The sequence below is a fragment of the Rhincodon typus genome, chromosome 10 (assembly GCF_021869965.1).
Source record: "Rhincodon typus isolate 14 chromosome 10, sRhiTyp1.1, whole genome shotgun sequence".
Taxonomy (NCBI): Eukaryota; Metazoa; Chordata; class Chondrichthyes; order Orectolobiformes; family Rhincodontidae; genus Rhincodon; species Rhincodon typus.
In genome coordinates this window covers 33,881,599-33,899,365 of record NC_063341.1, presented here as the reverse complement: position 1 = coordinate 33,899,365, position 17,767 = coordinate 33,881,599, and the positions used below count along the sequence as shown (strand labels likewise).

Here is a 17,767-nt window from a genome sequence, read left to right as displayed (position 1 = left end):
CACATGTAGTCTTTAAATTGTGCTGGTCTTTTAATGGTACACATGCATGATTTTAGTTTTCATTTGGGTGCTGTCTTTCCAAGGGCAACGTTGTTTTCATTGTTGCCGTGGTATCCACTGTTGTTCCATTTTTGTTGTTGGATTGCTGTGGACCTCTATGTCTGATAATTGATCTAAGGACTGTGCAGATGGTGAGTGCTCATCTTCCTAATAAGCAGCTTGCAGTTTCAGAATAGCTCCTCCAATTGTGCATGTGTCTACAGATATCCACAAAAATGACCCCACGCTTCCAGTTGCTGGCCATTTCAACACACCATTGTGCTTCTATGCCAGCATTTCTGTTGCAGGTCTGCATTGTTCCAGCAAGCCTCAGTGCAAGCTTAAAGAACAACATCTCATTTTCAGCTTGGAGACCCAACAACCTCGAGGACTCAACACTGAGTTCAATAACTGTAGAGCCTGATTCCAACCTTCTATGTTTTTTAGCCACCTCACTCCTGGTCCTGGTACGACACAGGTTGTTTATAGCACAGTCACCCATTCTTACGTACTTATAGGCTCATTAACACATTAACACACAATAAAATTGTCACTCTCGCCTGTTATAGAAACACAAAGTAGTGAAGAATAGACAGGAAAAGTGCATGAAAGACCTATATGGGAAAGATGGCAAGTTAAACTTAAATTCAAAGCATTTATACATCTGAAAATATTTGGTAGATTTGAATTTAATTTCTACACATTCAATGATCAGCAAGTGTGGGATTTAATATGATCAACTATACAATACCTTGACCAAGCATATATTTAGAATAGCTCTGACTATTTCACACTCTAGACGATCAGGTCCTAAATCATCCTGGAAAATGTCTTTGCTTTCTCTTGTTCCAATTCTGTTAACTCACTATCTTTGCCATGTAGGTCTTTTATGTACTTTTCCCATCTATTCTTCACTGCTTCGTTTCTATAACAGGCGTGAGTGACAATTTTTTGTTAATTAATTGACAGGATGTGAGCCTTCATTGCCCAACCCTACTTGCCCAGCGGACAATTGAGAGTCAACCACATTACGGTGGATCTGGTGTCACATGTAGGCCAGACCAAGTGAGGATGGCAGATTTCCTTCCCTGGAGGACTTTAGTAAGCAAGATGAATTTTTCTGACAACCAACAGTGGTTTCATGGTCATTGGTAGGTTCTTAATTCTAGACTTTTCTTAATTTTTTTTATTGTCCTTCATTAATTTTTACTTTAATTTTCACAAGGCCAATGACGACTTCCACCTCCTGGAAACACCTACCAAATGTGTGGGTGGAGATGCGGCTCTTGGATTGGGCTCATCAGCCACAGAGGGACCCACAGAATTTCTGAGGTGGACAATTGTTAGCGAGTGATTGCCAATGATGACAATTATAAATGATAGAAATGATTGACATGTAATGGGCTCCAACTTCTATTCCATAGAATCCCTACAGTGTGGGGACAGGCTGTGCAGCCCAACAAGTCCACACTGATCCTCAGAGCATCCCACACAGACCCATTCCCCAAACCACCTAACTACACATCACTGAACACTACGGGCAATTTAGCATGGCCAATGCACCTAGCCTGCACATCTTTGGACTGTGGGAGGAAACCAGAGCACCTGGAGAAAACCCACGCAGACACGGGGAGAACGTGCAAACTCCACACAGACAGTTGCCCGAGGGAGAATTGAGCCTGGGCCCCTGGTGCTGTGAGGCAGCCGTGCTAACCACTGAGCCACCGTGCCGACCAGATATACCTGCAACAAAAACAGAAATTGCTGGAAAAACTCAGCAGGTCTGGCAGCACTTGTGGGAAGAAAGCAGAGTTAATGTTTCAAGTCAAGTGACTCTTCATCAGAACTGTTAGAAGCTAGGTATTTATGCGGAAGCCAATGTGGGGGCGGGAAGTGGGGTAGGGGAGAGGTGAGTTGATAGGTCAATTGGAGCCCTGAGAAAGATACAAAAGGGGTAGGTAACAAGGAGATTGTAGATAGCAGGCCAGAACAGAAGAAAAGATGAATAAGAGATAACAAGAGCTAAGAGTGAGAAAATGAGCTGAATGCAACCCATATAATGTATTCACGAGCCTATGGGTACCTAAGAATGGGTGACTGTGCTAAAAACAACCCGTGTCATACCAGGACCAGGTGTAGGATGGCTATAAACCTTGGAAGATTGGAGTCAGGCTCTAAAGTTATTGAACTTTATTTTATATATAAGGTGTTATTTAAACTTTTTTTTTAGGCTTAATATTATTAAGAGCATTAATGAGGTATAGAGCGAGATGGCTAGTAGATTTAGAAAAGTTGTTACACAGCAGGATCGGTCAGATAGATGGGTGACTGTCAAGAAAGGTAAGAAGGTAGTTCAAAAGTCTCTGGTGGCTATTCCTCTATGAAATAGATATTCAGATTTTGTAACTGTAGAAGGGGATAGTCTTTCCAAGGAAAATGGATGGGCCTGTCAGTTATTGGACACTTGGAATGATTCATATGTTAGGTAGTGTTTGACAAGATTTAATTGAATTATTGTTATTGGGGACTGTCCTGTCAGGGACACAGACAGGAGAAGCAGTGGCAGTAAATGTAAAATTAGGATGGTTTGTTGCTCTCCTGGTGCTAGGATTAAGGATGTCTCTAAATATTTCAAGCATATTGTTAAACGTGAGATTATGAAGCCGGAAATTATTGTACACATTGGTAGGAATGACATTTTTAGTGAAAAGACCAAAGCAGTACAGAGTGAATTTAAGAGGTTAGGTAGCAGATTAAAAAAATAGAACATTGAAAGTAGACATTTCTGGTTTACTCCCAATGCTAAACACAAACAAGAGAAGGAACAAAAAGTTAAAGAAGATAAATCAATGGCTGGAGAGCTGGTCTATTGTTCAGGGATTCAGGTTTTTGCAGAATTGGAATGTCTTTTGGGATAGAAAAGATCTGTTCAATAAGGATGGGTTTAACCTGAACTGGAAAGGGACTAATATCTCAGCACAGAGATTTGCTCATTCCATTAAGGAAGACTTTATACTGATAGACAGGGGGAGTGGAGGAGTTCTAAGTAGCAGTGTAAACAGAAGGATTGATGGGGAAGGTTCTGTATGTCAATTAGAAAAGAAAGACAAGAGAGAGTCAGAGTATGTAGTAACTCTGAAGGAATAAATTGCATTTATTTCAATGTAAGGGTCTTACAGGTAAGGCTGATGAACTCAGGGCATGTTTAAGAACATGGGAATGGGATGTCATTGCTCTTACAGAAACTTGGCTGAGAGATGGACAAGACTGGCAGCTCAATATTCAGATTTTAGATGCTATAGGAAGGATACGAAAGAGGCAATAAAGGAGTTGGGGAGAGGTGGATTGGCATTTTTGATAAAAGAATACCTTACTGCCATCCGTAGGGAAGATATTTCTGGAGAATCATCCAGTGAAATTAGAAATAAAAAAGGAAAGATCTCTTTGATGGGATTGTACTATAGGCCTCCCAACAGTAAAAAGGAAACTGAGAAACAAATATGTAGGGACATCTCAGATATATGTAAGCATAATACGGTTGTAATAATGGGGGGAGTTTAATTTTCCAAACATTGACTGGGCGACCATAGTGTTAAAGGTTTCAATGGTGAAGAATTTGTCAAATGTATTGAAGAAAATTTTCTTTATCAATATGTGGATGCTCCTAGTGGAGAAGGAATAAAACTAGACCTTCTTTTGGGCAATAAGGCAGGGCAGGTGACAAAAGTAAAAGTGGGGGAACATGATCGTAATTCTGTTAGTTTCAAAATGGTTATGGAAAAGGATAAGCTTTCCATAAAAGTTAAAGTTTTTGATTGGAGTAAGGCAAATTTTGATGGTATAAGACAAGAACTTTCAAAAGTCCATTGGAGCAGACTGTGTTTAAGAAAGATTGTAAGGAGAAACCAAGGAACTATAGACCTGTGAATCTGACTTCTGTTGTGGGTAAATGGTTTGAAGTGATTATAAAAGATAGAATTTATGGACATTTAGAGAGGGTAAAATTGATTATGGGTAGTCAGCATGGATTTCAAGACTAGGGGGCACATTTTTAGGGTGAGTCGAGAGAGATTTTAAAAAGACATGAGGCAGGTTTTTTACACAGAAGGTGGTTCACGTGTGGAATGAACTTCCTGATGAAGTGGTGAATATGGAACAAACACAAAGTTGCTGGAAAAGCTCAGCAGGTCTGGCAGCATCTGTGAAGGAGAAAACAGTTAATGTTTTGGGTCCAGTGACCCTTCCTCAGAACTGATGGTGGCTGGGAAAACGTCAGTTTATATGCAGAAAATAGGGAGGTGGATGGGGTAGGGAGTAAACGATAGGATAGAGCCCAAAGAGAGAGAAAGACAGTTGGGCAGACAAAGGAGTTGCTAACGATCAGACTGGGAGGGTGAATAGTTGTTAATGGGGACTGTTAGTGACTAACAACAGGGGGTGTGTAATGGCAGGCTATGTGATGAATATGGTGCAGTTACAACATTTAAAAGACATTTGGATAAGTACATGAACAGGAAAGATTTGTAAGAATTTGGGCCAGGAGCAGGCAGGTTGGACTAGTTTAGTTTGGAATTATGTTCGGCATGGACTGGTTGGACTGAAGGGTCTGTTTCTGCGCTGTACTGAGGGCAGAAATCACACAACACCAGGATATAGTCCAACAGGTTTATTTGAAAACACAGGCTTTTGGAGCCTCGCTCCTTCTTCAGGTACTAGTGAGAGAGTTAGTATCAGACACAGAATTTATAAGTAAAAGATCAAAGTGTCATACCACTGATGAGGATGTAGTAAACAAACTGGTTATATCTTTAACCAGTTAGGTTTTAATTGATTAATACGTATAAGTAAATCCCTGAATTCCTTTCAAGTCACTGTCCTGAGGTTTTATCAGTATAAAGAAGAGGTGACATTTTAGTTCAGACAATGCATGTTAGATGTGAGGCCTTGTTTAGAATCTGTTTGTGTTTTAGTTTGCAGCCAGACTGGTTTTGGTTCTAAAGTAGGAATTTATAAAACACCACATTGACTGATTGTCTATGAGTTGTGCGCTTTTGGAACAAAATAGAATGTATCTGCAAATACAACTTCACCCCACAGATTTACGTGTGTGTGAGAGAGAGAGAGAGAGAGAGATTGTGTATATGCGTGAGTGAAAAAGAGAGTGTGTGTGTGTGTGTGTGTGTGTGTGTGTTGAGGGGGGAGAGAGAGGGAGAGCGTGTGTGTGTGGGAGAGAAAGTGTGTGTGTGTTGTGTGAGAGTGTGTTTTAGTGAGTGAGTGTATGTGTATGTATGCGTGTGTGTGTGAGAGTGTATAGTGTGGTGGGTTCACCTGTAGTGCAACGTGAACCCAAGATCCTGTTTGAGGCTGTCCTCATGAGAACCAAACTTGGCTATCAGCCTCTGCTTGGCGACTCTGCATTTTTGTGTATCCTGAAGTCCGCCTTGGAGGATGTTTACCCAAAGATCTGAGGCTGAATGTCCTTGACCACTGAAATGTTCCCCCACTGGGAGGGAACATCTCTCCCCCCATCACATACACACACTCATTCTCTCTCTTCCCCACATCCCCGACACACACACACATACACACACATACTCTCTCCTTCACACATACACACACGCACATACACATAAATCTATGGGGTGAATTTGTATTTGCAGGTACATTCTATTTTGTTCAAAAAGCACACAATTTATAGACAATCAGTCAATATGGCGTTTTATAAATTCCTGCTTTAGAAACAAAATCAGTCTGACTCCAAACCAAGACACAGATTCTAAACAAGGTGTCAAACCTAATATGCATTGTCTGACCTAAAATGTCATTTCTTCTTTACACTGATAAAACCTTTAGTTCTCTAAGGACAGGAACTTGAGAGGAATTTGGGGATTTATATATACATATTAATCAATTAAAACCTTCTAACTGATTAAAGATTTAACAGCATCTTAGGTTTGTTTAGTACATCCTCATCAGTGGTCTGACATCTTGATCGTTTACTTATACATCCTATGTCTGATACTACCTCTCTCACTAACACCTGAAGAAGGAGCAGTGCTCCGAAAGCTTGTGTTTTAGAATAAACCTGGCGCCGTATGATTTCTGACCTTGTCCACCCCAGTCCAACACTGGCACCTCCACATTCGTGCTGTATGACCCTGCAAGACCATTGACCATTCGAGGGTTTCAGTGAAAGCTACTCCTTCGCCGCTGTATGGAAACTCCAGGTAATCATTGCTGTTTCTCTATGTGTGTGTGTGTGTATGTGTGTTTCATTACAGTCACACCTCATCACTTTCTATCCCAAAATTAGTATCCCAATGTGAACATGTCCCCTGGCGTTGGAAACACTGTTGCCATTGTTTGTGTAAAACGTAGCCTTCGTCACCTAATTTGCTTTTCTCCTGCCGTTAACTACATGTGGGGGTGGGGTTTTGTTAATTATGTATGATACAGAGATCATTTCTAAACACATTGCCTCATGCCAGGACCTGGCCGTGGGGTGCAACCACGTCGTTGCCCCGGTTGTCATGGTGACCACGCCACGCGACAATCGGGACTAGGGAAAGATCGCGATAAAACGAGACGCCGCGCAAAACCTCGCGAGATTTAACGGAGGGGTGAGAGAAGAAAAATGGCGGGTTTGTCTTGAGTACAGATTGAAGAGTTTGCGAATTTGGACAGTGGTGCTGGTGAACAGTGGCCGTCTCTTTTTACAAGCCTGTATTTATTTTGTTTTGAAGCTGTCTTTTGGTGTCACTTCTTTTTTCATAGAGTGAGTCTGCTAAGTGATTCCTGTGTTCCTTTTGGCTCTCTCTCTCGGTGCCGTCCCCACCCCTCCAGGCCACTGTGTTTTTCTTTCCTATGTTACCGCAGCCACCGAGCCCCGCGTTTGACTGCTCTACATGTCGTTGTGTGGTCGTCGCGGCACAACAGCAGCTGAAAGTGCTCCCGTCAACCTCCGAATCTCTGCGAGGTCCGCGGCAGCTTCACTGCCGCCGTCCTTTTTACTGTTTCTCTCGTCGTCATGACAGGAGAGAAAGCGGAAAGGATTTCCAACGGCCGTTCGGTGCGTAGGGATCACAGGCTGTTCAAAGAGGAGGCTGGAGCTGAACAAGACGACGAGGCGGCAAGGACTAAAAACCGGACTAAACTCTTTACGAACCATAAATTGATCAAGAGCCCGACTTTCACCACGGAGGCGTCCGCGACTAGAAATGAGGATTTCCCAGTCCACGAGTGCGTCTTTAAAGACGATATCCGTAGATTATCGTCATCGATAAGGACCCACAATATAGCTCAAAAGGATCTCCACGGTAGGTTTTTTTTTTTGCTACAATGTTCTGGGGCTATCTGGATATCAGTGGTCCCAAGAGTTGGTTGATTGATTGCAAACTGAAGTTGAGTAAATAAGCATTCTTTGATATTATGGAATGTTATATTCTTTTATAAACTAAATTAGGCAATAGATAACTTGATAAAAGAAATATATACATTCGCTATGCCCAGTTTTTAAACTTTAAATTGAGGATATAAAGTTACCAAGCAGTTTGGTCCCGAGTGGGGGAAAAGTACAGAATCTGTTTAACTATCTAATTGGTCTTGTGCTTAAATCTTAAGAACTTTGGAGTAATGGCTATTGTTTCTAGAATCTCTGAAAATGCATTTCACAGTCCTATGTACTTTTGTACAAATCTGCTAACTTCTGATGAAGGGTCTAGGCCCGAAACGTCAGCCTCTCTGCTCCTATGATGCTGCTTGGCCTGCTGTGTTCATCCAGCCCTGCACCTTGTTGTCTTGCTAACTAACTCTGCTGTGGCAGATAAGCCTGTATTGTTTACAAAACTGCAATGAAGATTTGTTTCAAATTTAAACACACTTTTTAGCATTGTGTGTTTACAATGCTAAGAGCAACTGCAAGAATTCACAAGAATATTTTAACCCCCTAGATGACCTAGTTTTGTTGGGTGAACATTACTATTTTCATTCAGACATATATTGAAGCCTTTTTTTGACAATGGCAAAGTTTACTCAAGTGAAATAATGGAATCTAGGTGTTTGATAATTCAACAAAAAGAATAAGGCTATTTAGCTCATTTTGACAGTGTGGCTCTTGAAAAGGACTTTATTAGTTTGAATTCTCATGTGTATGAATGCTAACTTCAAGTACTTATAAGTTGAGCTTCTGGAAACTCCTCTGTATTGAAGTAGCTTTCACATCTTTCCAGGCTGTACGTTCTGCTGCAATGTCCTATCATATTTAAAGTCACCTTGTCTTCCCTCTTCCTTTTTATTAGGTTACTTTACTTTAAATCTGAGAGCAAGTAGCCAGAAGACAATTGTTGGAAGCAAAATAAGTAAAGAAAAACTGTTAAAACTAGGATTTTAAACCTCTCTAAATCTCCACCCTGACCTCACTTGCCGGAAGGACTGCAAATTCAGTTTCTTGAGTCTCTCCATAGATCTGAAATCTTTTATCCTCGTCTATCATTTTAGTAAATCTTGTGTACACCCAGTATAAAGTACTAATATCACAAAAGCTCAAATTTTGCTATTTGTTGATCGCTGCACCATTTGCTGTGTATTTACCCACACACTATTAATGAGCTGTTGCACTGAAAATTTGAGGTTATTGGTGTCTAAACACAGTTTCTTCTTTAGGGGAGCTAGCACACTTGAAGAGAAAATACAGAAGGATATTTTACTAACCAATCTGTTAGAGTTCTTGTTCACATGTTTCACTAAGTGAGAATTGTTTAAATCAGTGCTAAATCATGTGAAATGGAGAGGAAAAAATGGAATTGAGATGAATAAGTACAAAAAGAAAAATACAAAATTTTAACTTGAAATCTCCAGTGATTTTTAAAAAAAAAAAAAAAAAAAAATCTGAAGGATTGGGCTCGTGTTTTGAAATTAGTCTAATTATGCCAGCTACTTATCAGTATTTAAATCCTGTTGTGGCAATAAAAAAAATAATTTACTCTTCAATAAAGTCCAAACTTTTTCCAGTGTCCTTAGTGGCTATCTGTCAAGTAAGTTTCCTAACTTCACATTCTTGTGTATCAATTTGGATATATCTACGTAGTGAGGCTTGCAGAGGTGTAGAGAAACTTGGATAGCAGCATTAACATTTTCCATGTTTGATAGCACATGCATGAATGCTGTTCAAGTTATTCTGAGTGATAGCCTTGCTGCTATTTCAACTGCGACATGTAGTGTGATTACAACACATGGGTCAGGAGCTATTCTATTTGGTGTCTAGCCATTGATAAATCAATGTTTCTCGTTACTTCCTTGTTTTGTATTCTTACATGTGCATTCACTATTCATTTTTATAAAGTGTTCTAAACTTGTTCTGCGCGACTTAGTTCATATAGTCTCTATTCATCTTTTCTCCCAAAGTGTGTATCTGGGAGTATTTTAAAAAAGTGATCCAATTAATGAATGCAGCACATGGAAATGGTTGCATAGTTAAGGTAAGCTTTTGTGCCACATCCAAGACAGTTCCCAGACCTTCACTTTCCCACACAGTGCCCCTATACCCTGCTATCCTCGGATGTACTTTGGTTTAGCAGTCTTGCTCTTTATTGATCATGAAGTCATGAGCTCACCCCTAAATGCAGTTTGACCTTTAGGCCTCATTCCTATTCTTCAAAGTCTGTCCGTTTTTAAGTTTTCTTTATTCATTCGCAGGGTGTGTTGCTGCCATAGGCAATATGCCCATTCCTAATTGATTTTTCAGAAAGTGGTGGTGAATTGCTGCCTTGTATTGATGTAGTTCATGTGAGGAAGAACCAGCATTTTGATCAGATCGATGTACTGCAGTTCAGCACTGTTGAACTGTGATTGGTGGTGGACAGTTCAGCCGCGAACTGCAGGATGAATCTCCACGAATACCCTCATTCTTAGTGACTGGGAAGCCCAGCATATTAGTGCAAAAAGATGAGGCTAAAGCCTTTGCAACCATATTCTGCTTAAGGTACCCAGTATCTCATGCATCTGTGATGCACAGCTGGATGTCTGATCAGGCTGAAGCATTGACAAAAATCTTCAACCAGGAATGCTGTGTGGAGGATCCATTTCAGCCACCTCCAGAGATCCCAGCTTGGATGTCAGTTTTCAGCCAATTAGATACACTCCACGTGATATCAAGAAATGACTGGAGGGACTTGATACTGCAAAGGCTGGCAACATTCCAGCGATACTACTGAAGACTTGTGCTCCAGAACATGCTGTGTTCCTAGCCCAGCTGTTTCAGTACATCTGTGATCCTGGCATGTACCTAACAATGTGGGAAATTGTCCAGGTATGACCTATACACACAACTAGAAAAATCCAACTTGGACAATCTCTACCCTAACGTCCCCCTACTCTTGCTTATAAGTGACAGAAGGGGTAATCAACAATGCTATAGGGCAACACCAGCTCACTGCCCAGTTTGAGTTCTGCCAGTGCCACTTGTCACCTCATTTTCTTACCGCCTTGGTTCAGATGTGGAGATAAGAGGTGAGGTAAGAGTGACTGACTGCCTGTGATGCCAGGGCTGCATTTCAGAGTGTGGTGTCAAGAAGTCCTAGCAAACTGGGATCATGCCTAGTTCAAAGAATGATGACTGGTTGTTGGTCTGTCATCTCCGCTCCAAGATATCCCTGCAGGAGTTTCTCCAGGATAGTGTCCTTGGCGCAACCATCTTCAGTTGCTTCTTTAATATCCTTCCCACCATCATAAGATCACGAGGATGTTCACTGATTGCAAGTGGTGCTGAACATTGTGTGACTCCGATACTGAAGCAGTCAGTCTTTTAAATGCCGCAAGACCTGGACAGTATCCAGAATTGGGCTGAAAGGTAGCATGTAAAATTTGCACACCATAAATGCCAGGAAATCACTTAGAATCTACGTATCCCTTGATATTCAATGACATTGCCATCACTGAAAGGCCCACCATCCATACCCTGGTGGTTATCGTTGATTAGAAACTGAACTGGACTAACCATATAAATACAGTTGGTGACAAGAGCAGGTCAGAGGCCAGAAGTCTTGCAGTAAACAACTTCGCCTCTTGACTTCCCAAAGCCTGTCCACCATCTACAAGTCACCAGTCAGGAGTGTGACAAAATGCTCCCCATTTGCAGGTCTGAGTGCAGCTGCAACAACACTCGAGCTTGACATCTTCCCAGACAAAGCAATTTGCTTGATTTGCACCAAATCTACAAACATCCACTCCCTCCAACACTGCTCAGTGGCTGTGTTGATCATCTACAAAATATTTTGCAGAAATTCACCAAGGCCCCTTAATACCTCCAGACCCATGGCATTACTATGTAGAAGGACGCGGGTAATAGGCATATACGAACGCCTCCACCTGCAAATTCCCCTCCAGCCAGTCACCATCCTAACTTGGAAATATATTGCTGTTTCTTTTAGTGTTGTTGGGTCAAAGTTCTAGAATTCTCCCCCTATTATGACATTTTGTGGGTCTACCTACAGTATTGGCTCAAGAGGGCAGCTCACCACCACTTTCTCAAGGGCATCTCTGGAAAGGCAAATGCTGGCCCGGGCAACTATGCCCACCTCACGAATTTTAAATAAAAACTTCCTTGACCAATTCAGTTCCCTTGTATTTTAGTCATTTGTGGGGTGTAGGCTTCGCTGGCTGGCCAACGTTTTGTATAGGATCGGTGAAAACTGTGGACCTTGATATATTCTGGCAATAGTGTGAAAACTCATGCTCCAGAACTGGCAGTACCCCTGGTCAAAGTTGTCAGTACAGCTGCAACATTGATAGTACTGAACAATAACAGAAACTTCCCAGGTGTGTCCTGTTTAAAACAGTAAGTCTTAAATGACTAGAGTTAACATCCTTGCTCATAATAACAGGAGACCAACCAGTCATTATCAGCCCATGATTGAATGTTGTTTATATCTTGCTGTACAGCAGACTTGAATTGCCTCAATCCAAGGAGTTAGGAATTAGAATTAAACACAACATTTTAGCATGCCAGTTTGTTTTTAAACTGCAGACTTACTTATTTAACCAGATTAGTTAAATGCACAATATGCATACAAAGGATTTTTGTTGACCACTGTCTTAGATGTCTTGTCCTCCTTTAACAGTTTTCATAGTTTTTGTCTGATGTCAATATTTATGGTGTGGATTTTTAAAATCTAGTTTCTGAATTTCTTAGAGGGTTGAATCTTTGGGATTTACTGCCTTTGGAGGGAGTGGATGCAGAATCTTTACGTATTATTAAAGCAGAGGTAGATTGTTGATTTGCCAAAAGGATTAAAGATTATTGGGGTTATTCAGGAATGTAGACAGAATTAAAATCAGATCTATTGCGATCTTATTGACTCTCAAAGCAGTCTTGAAGTGGAGACTGGCCTGCTCTTATTCCCTGTTTGTATTTTAGTCACTTGTTGGATATAGGTTTCGTTGGCTGGCCAACATTTTGTTACTCAGCCCTAGTTGCCCTTGATGGTGGTGAGCTGCTGCCTTGAACTGTTGTAGTCCACCTGCTAATGTATGTTGTATGTAGAACTAGGCGCACTTTATTCATCAGAATATACTTAAGCTGCATCTTATTTCAATATTTTTCAATTATAGCTAAATGCTTGATCATTTCTCAACCATCATGACTGCTATAGCTTGTACGCAATACCTTCCAAGCAAAGTGATACATTTTTCATTGCTTCTGTTATCTTTCTTTTTGTACCTAGTTTAACTGTGACCATAATTGGTTAACAGTTGCTATGTTTCCAAATCTCTGTGCTTTCAGTTACTTTTTCCTGGAAAGTCAGCCAACTTTTGATGTTATAATTGCTTTTTTATTCAATTTGCAGTATCCTGATCTTAAGCAGATTTTATTGTATTCTTGAAGACCCTCTCTAACTTGACTGCAACCATTTGTTTTAACCTTTGTTGTAGTCTATATTGAAATAGTTAAAATCCCATCATAGTGTAACTCCATTCTCCATGTGCATCTTTTTTCAGTTGTTTGGAATTGTCCTGAATTTACATCTATTTTGCCCATAATACACTTCTAATACTAGAACAAGTTGTAGACTTCTGGAATTATAATTCTTATTCTCTAATTTTTAAATCTAGACAAGTCTTGTCTGAACTTCAAAGGTCAGAAACAACCTTCTATAAACTTAAAAATAATTGTTTGAGATTCCTCCTTTTTAGGCTGTTTGTTTCCTGGCAACACTACTACAACAATTCATGCAGTTTATTTTAACACTTCATGTCTTTTTTTTTCAGAAGAGAAGGATTATAAAGGTGATTGAAGGCTTGGTTAAAAATAGTGCTTTGAGTTTTCATCAATGAAAGACAGGGAGCTGTGAAAGAATTAGACAGCAGGAAAGAGGTGTGTGAAAGCTCTAGCACTCCTTTTCCTTTGTCTTAAAAGTAGATTCTGCCCCTTGGAACGATTTTTAAAAAAAAACTTGTTTAAAGGTGTGGTGTATTAATCCCATGAAGGGATTTGAAGACAATTTAAAACTATTTAGTGGCCTGCAGGGATGGAAATAATGGATGTGTCTGACCAGCTGGTTAAGTTGGAGTTTATGAAGCCTGCATGGAGGAAATGCAAAAAAAAAATTCAATAATTGCTTTTGTTACCTCCAGCTTCAAAGATTGGAAATTAAAATTATGATCATGCTAATACTTATTGAATTTAGAAGTGCACCCTAGATCATAGAAGAACCTCAAAAGTTGCGCACATTTGTTGAACAAGGAGAGCAACTTAATGTCATGCCGAGTGTTTCTGGTGAGCACTTGAATCTATAGCTTCAGACTTCAGCCATACTAAGCTGAAGACAGTTGGTCCTTTGAGCCTATTCTGCCACTTGATTATATCATGCTTGATCTGGTTGCATCGATTTCACTTCCTTTCTTTCCCATTCCATGACCCTTGACTCCCTTGTCTATCAATAATCAATCTAGCTCTGGCTTAAAAGTTCAATGAGTCAACCCCAGCAGCTTTCTGGGGAAGAGAATTTTGCAGACTAATTACATTTTAAATAGAAGAAAAATCTTTCCCATCTGAAAAGGGAGACCTCTCATTCTTGCATTTCATTCCTGTATCTGAACTTTCTCAGAAGAAGACCTCCTCCTGTTACCTGCTGTATCAAATGACATTAGGATCATCGATAAAATAAATCTCTCATTCTTCTAAACTCGGCAAAAAGGTGCACGCTGTTCTTCTTTCTTAAGATAGGTCCTCATTCCAGGAATGAGTCCAGTAGAGATCCTTTGAACTGCTTCTAACAAAATTAGAAGGAGACCACACTCTGCATAGCAGTCATGATGTGGTCTCACCAAGCCCATGAGCAGCCACAGTAAAATCCATAACTTGTATTCCATTTCCCTTGCAATAAATAAAAAGTCTATTTGCCTCACTGATCACTTGTACTTGCCTACTAACACTTTTTGACTGGTAGCAGGATATCCAGATTCCCTGTGGTAATGTAGACTTTATTTTTCAGTTTGCGTATATTGCTACTGAAGTGGACAAGTTTACATTTCACCACACCAGACTCCTGCCAATTTTTTGACCCCCCGTTTAAGCTGTATTCCTTTTGATTTTCCTACCTATTTTGGTGTAAAGAGGTGTTTAAAAAATAGTAAATTATTGTCAACAATATTTGCTACCATATTTGATCTTTTCATCCAGATTGTTGATGTAGATTGTAAATGTTGAAGTTCCAACACTTATCCCATTAGTTATAATTAGGACTGTTGCACTGGTTAGGAAGATTTGGAATTGATTGTGATGCTTCAAGCAATAGGGGTAGATACAATTTTGCATTGCACTACTGCTGTGTAAGTTCAGTCTTACATTCCTTTTTAGGAGAAGCAAATTACTACAGATGCTAGAATCTGTACCGAAAACAACAAATGCTAGAGATCACAGCAGGTCAGGCAGCCGCAGGAGAGTGGGCACAAGCTAATGCTGCAAGTCTAGATGACTCTTCAGAGCTGACGTGAAGTGCTCTGAAGAAGGGTCATCTAGACTCTAATCATTAGCTTGCTCTCTATGGATGCTGCCTGACCCGCTGTGATCTCTAGCATTTGTTGTTTTCGGTACAGATTCCAGCATCTCTAGTAATTTGCTCCTCCTAAAAGGAATGTTAGACTGAACTTACACAGCAGTAGTGCAATGCAAAATTGTATAAGTTCAGTCTAACATTCTGACTGTAGCTTAATCGTTGTCTTGTGTCAATTCATTGTATTTGCTTTACTTTTTGTACTTTATTCTGATTTTCTGCTTTCTGCTTTCCCTCCCCTTATTGGCTCTTTATTGTCCATGTTCTTTTGTCATTGATTTAATCATGAACCATGACTCAAGGCTGCCATTCCCATAATTAACTTGAGTTCCTATTGTTTACATCATTGGTCAGAATATAGTGTTAGATAATAAATGAGTTCAGACCACGTTTCCTCTATTGCTTAGGTCTGAATCCTTCTTACATTATCGTTCACTCCTAAACTATTCTTCTTCATGTCCCTATCTTTTACTAGTTTCCAAAATTGTGCATTTTAGTAGTAATCCAGTAAGATGGCTTTCTCCAACACTTAAAATTTTTTTTTTTTTTTTTTAAAAATTGATGACCTTCTTACACTTCTATGCAGTATCCACTTTGCCTCTCGTGTAATAAACTAATTATAACATCTTGCTTGGTCTTACTCAGGATCGGCTAAACCCTTGAGCCCTTCAATACCAAACTCTCCCTTTTTTTAAATCCTCCTCACTTTTGTGTTATGGCTGTGTGCTTTGGTTTAGTAGAGGACCCTAAACTTGTACTGGGTATTGATTATTAGTGTATTATTGGGGCAAAATTACCTTCAGGTCTTCATTAGACAGAAATGGAAAGGCAAACAAAATTATACAGGTGGATTTGAAACGTGAAACTTTAGGATTTATAAATCTCATTTTTTTCATGTAAAAGGCTGCAAGTAAATTTGGGTTGGTTCTGGTATAATTGGGCATTTTGATTTTAAGTTTGCTGATGCATGCAATGTAAGTAACACTGAGAAATTGTGTACATCTCAGATTGTGAAAAATACTTTTTTTTTCCTAGGAAACACACCATTGCACCTCGCTGTGATGTTAGGGCACAAAGGTGAGTACTTTGTTTTTCCTACAACCTTTTAAATGTTACATTAAGTACACTACTGTGCTCTGATTATTCACCTCTAACTATTATACAGGATTTATCTGAGCAAGGCAGATTGATGCAAACCGAAAATGCTGTCAAATGTATCGTTTGATCGCTCAAAATTGCACATTGAAAAAGATTTTAGAATTGAAGTAGATGGGTTTTTCTTGAAGGATCGAGCCAAAATAGTTTTTCATTTACTTCTCCTTACAGAATTAATCTATTAAGTTTTTGATATAGAAGCATAGTGACCATTTGGTGGAATATGATTCTTTTGGTCTGATTTCAAATCAGATTGGATGCTGTATTAATGTGGGTGCACAGAAATTTATTCACTAATAGTGACGAGGCCAGATTTAGTTTTTGTTCATTTAAAAATTGTGTAGATTGGCTGGCCAAGTTGTAACAATGAACAATTCAACTGGAATCTAATCTAAATACATTTTATTTAAAAACTTTTATTTACAGAGAGACACTTGCACCTATCTCCGTAATTCAGAAACCACTGTTTCAGCCTAATTGTAAAATGAATGTGTAACAATGCACACCTCTGGGACAGGTGGGACTTGAATCCAAACCCTTTGGATCTACCACAAGACCCTTGAGTTTTGTGTGTGTGTGTGTGTGAGTGCAGTGTATCCCCAATTGATACAAACTACCCTAAATACAATTAAACAGCTGATTAATATACAATTAATGTGTAATAAGTGTATTTATGAAATTATGTTAATATTGGTATTATAGAAAACTGAAGTGTATCTCTTCTGGCAGTGTTCTTTATCAGTCAAAATACTTTGCTTTGCGAGCAGTATAATGTACAATGCATTATTTTGTAACAAGTGCAAAAATGTGTCCCTTTAAATCTAAGTGTAACTGACTTTGATTATTCTTTGGTGTTGCTCACAGATTGAAATAAAATTTTATTTCAATGTGTACTTATGTATAAGTCAGTGGCTCCATTTTTACATGGGTAATTAATTTTGAAGGGCTTTATTTTGAGGAAAATGTATTTCTTCTTCATTTTGGGTAAAATGCAAACCTTCGGTCATGGGAACAAAAGGAAGAGCAGCTGTGCCGTTGGACACTCCTAGTCATTGATTTAGGGGCGAATACACTGAAATGGCATTTGCAAGGGCCTGATTGACATGACTCGAGCATCCCAACTTCTCTCCAAACCCCTCCCCATTCTTGATGGCAATTGACATGACCCGAGCATCCCAACTTCTCTCCAAACCCCTCCCCATTCTTGATGGCAATTGACATGACCCGAGCATCCCAACTTCTCTCCAAACCCCTCCCCATTCTTGATGGCAAACAGCAGAAGCAGTAGGTGGTGGCCAGAACTAAGCAATCACACAACCAATTAATCAGATCTAGACCTTGCAGTTTTACCACATCCCGCTGTGAATGGATGGATGACTGAATAACTAACAGGAAGAGATGCCTACGCCTAACATCCCCATCCTCCGCAATGGGTAAGCGAGAACCTTTGTACAGAAGTCGAGGATGAAGCATTTGCAGACACTTGGCTAAATTGCTTTTTGCAGGGCCCATCCAGGCTGCCT

The 17,767-nt window shown here is 39.8% G+C and overlaps 1 protein-coding gene across 1 annotated transcript in view; it reads left to right on the top strand.

The window, feature by feature from the left end:
- Nucleotides 1-6,645: 6,645 nt before the first annotated feature.
- Nucleotides 6,646-17,767, top strand: part of ankrd13c (ankyrin repeat domain 13C) — a 90,987-nt gene continuing 79,865 nt past the window's right edge. Inside the window, exons 1-2 of the mRNA XM_020522495.2 lie at nt 6,646-7,355; nt 16,125-16,166. Of these exons, the coding sequence (XP_020378084.2) occupies nt 7,067-7,355; nt 16,125-16,166 (331 nt within the window). The 5' untranslated portion in view covers nt 6,646-7,066. The remainder of the gene's footprint in view (nt 7,356-16,124; nt 16,167-17,767) is intronic.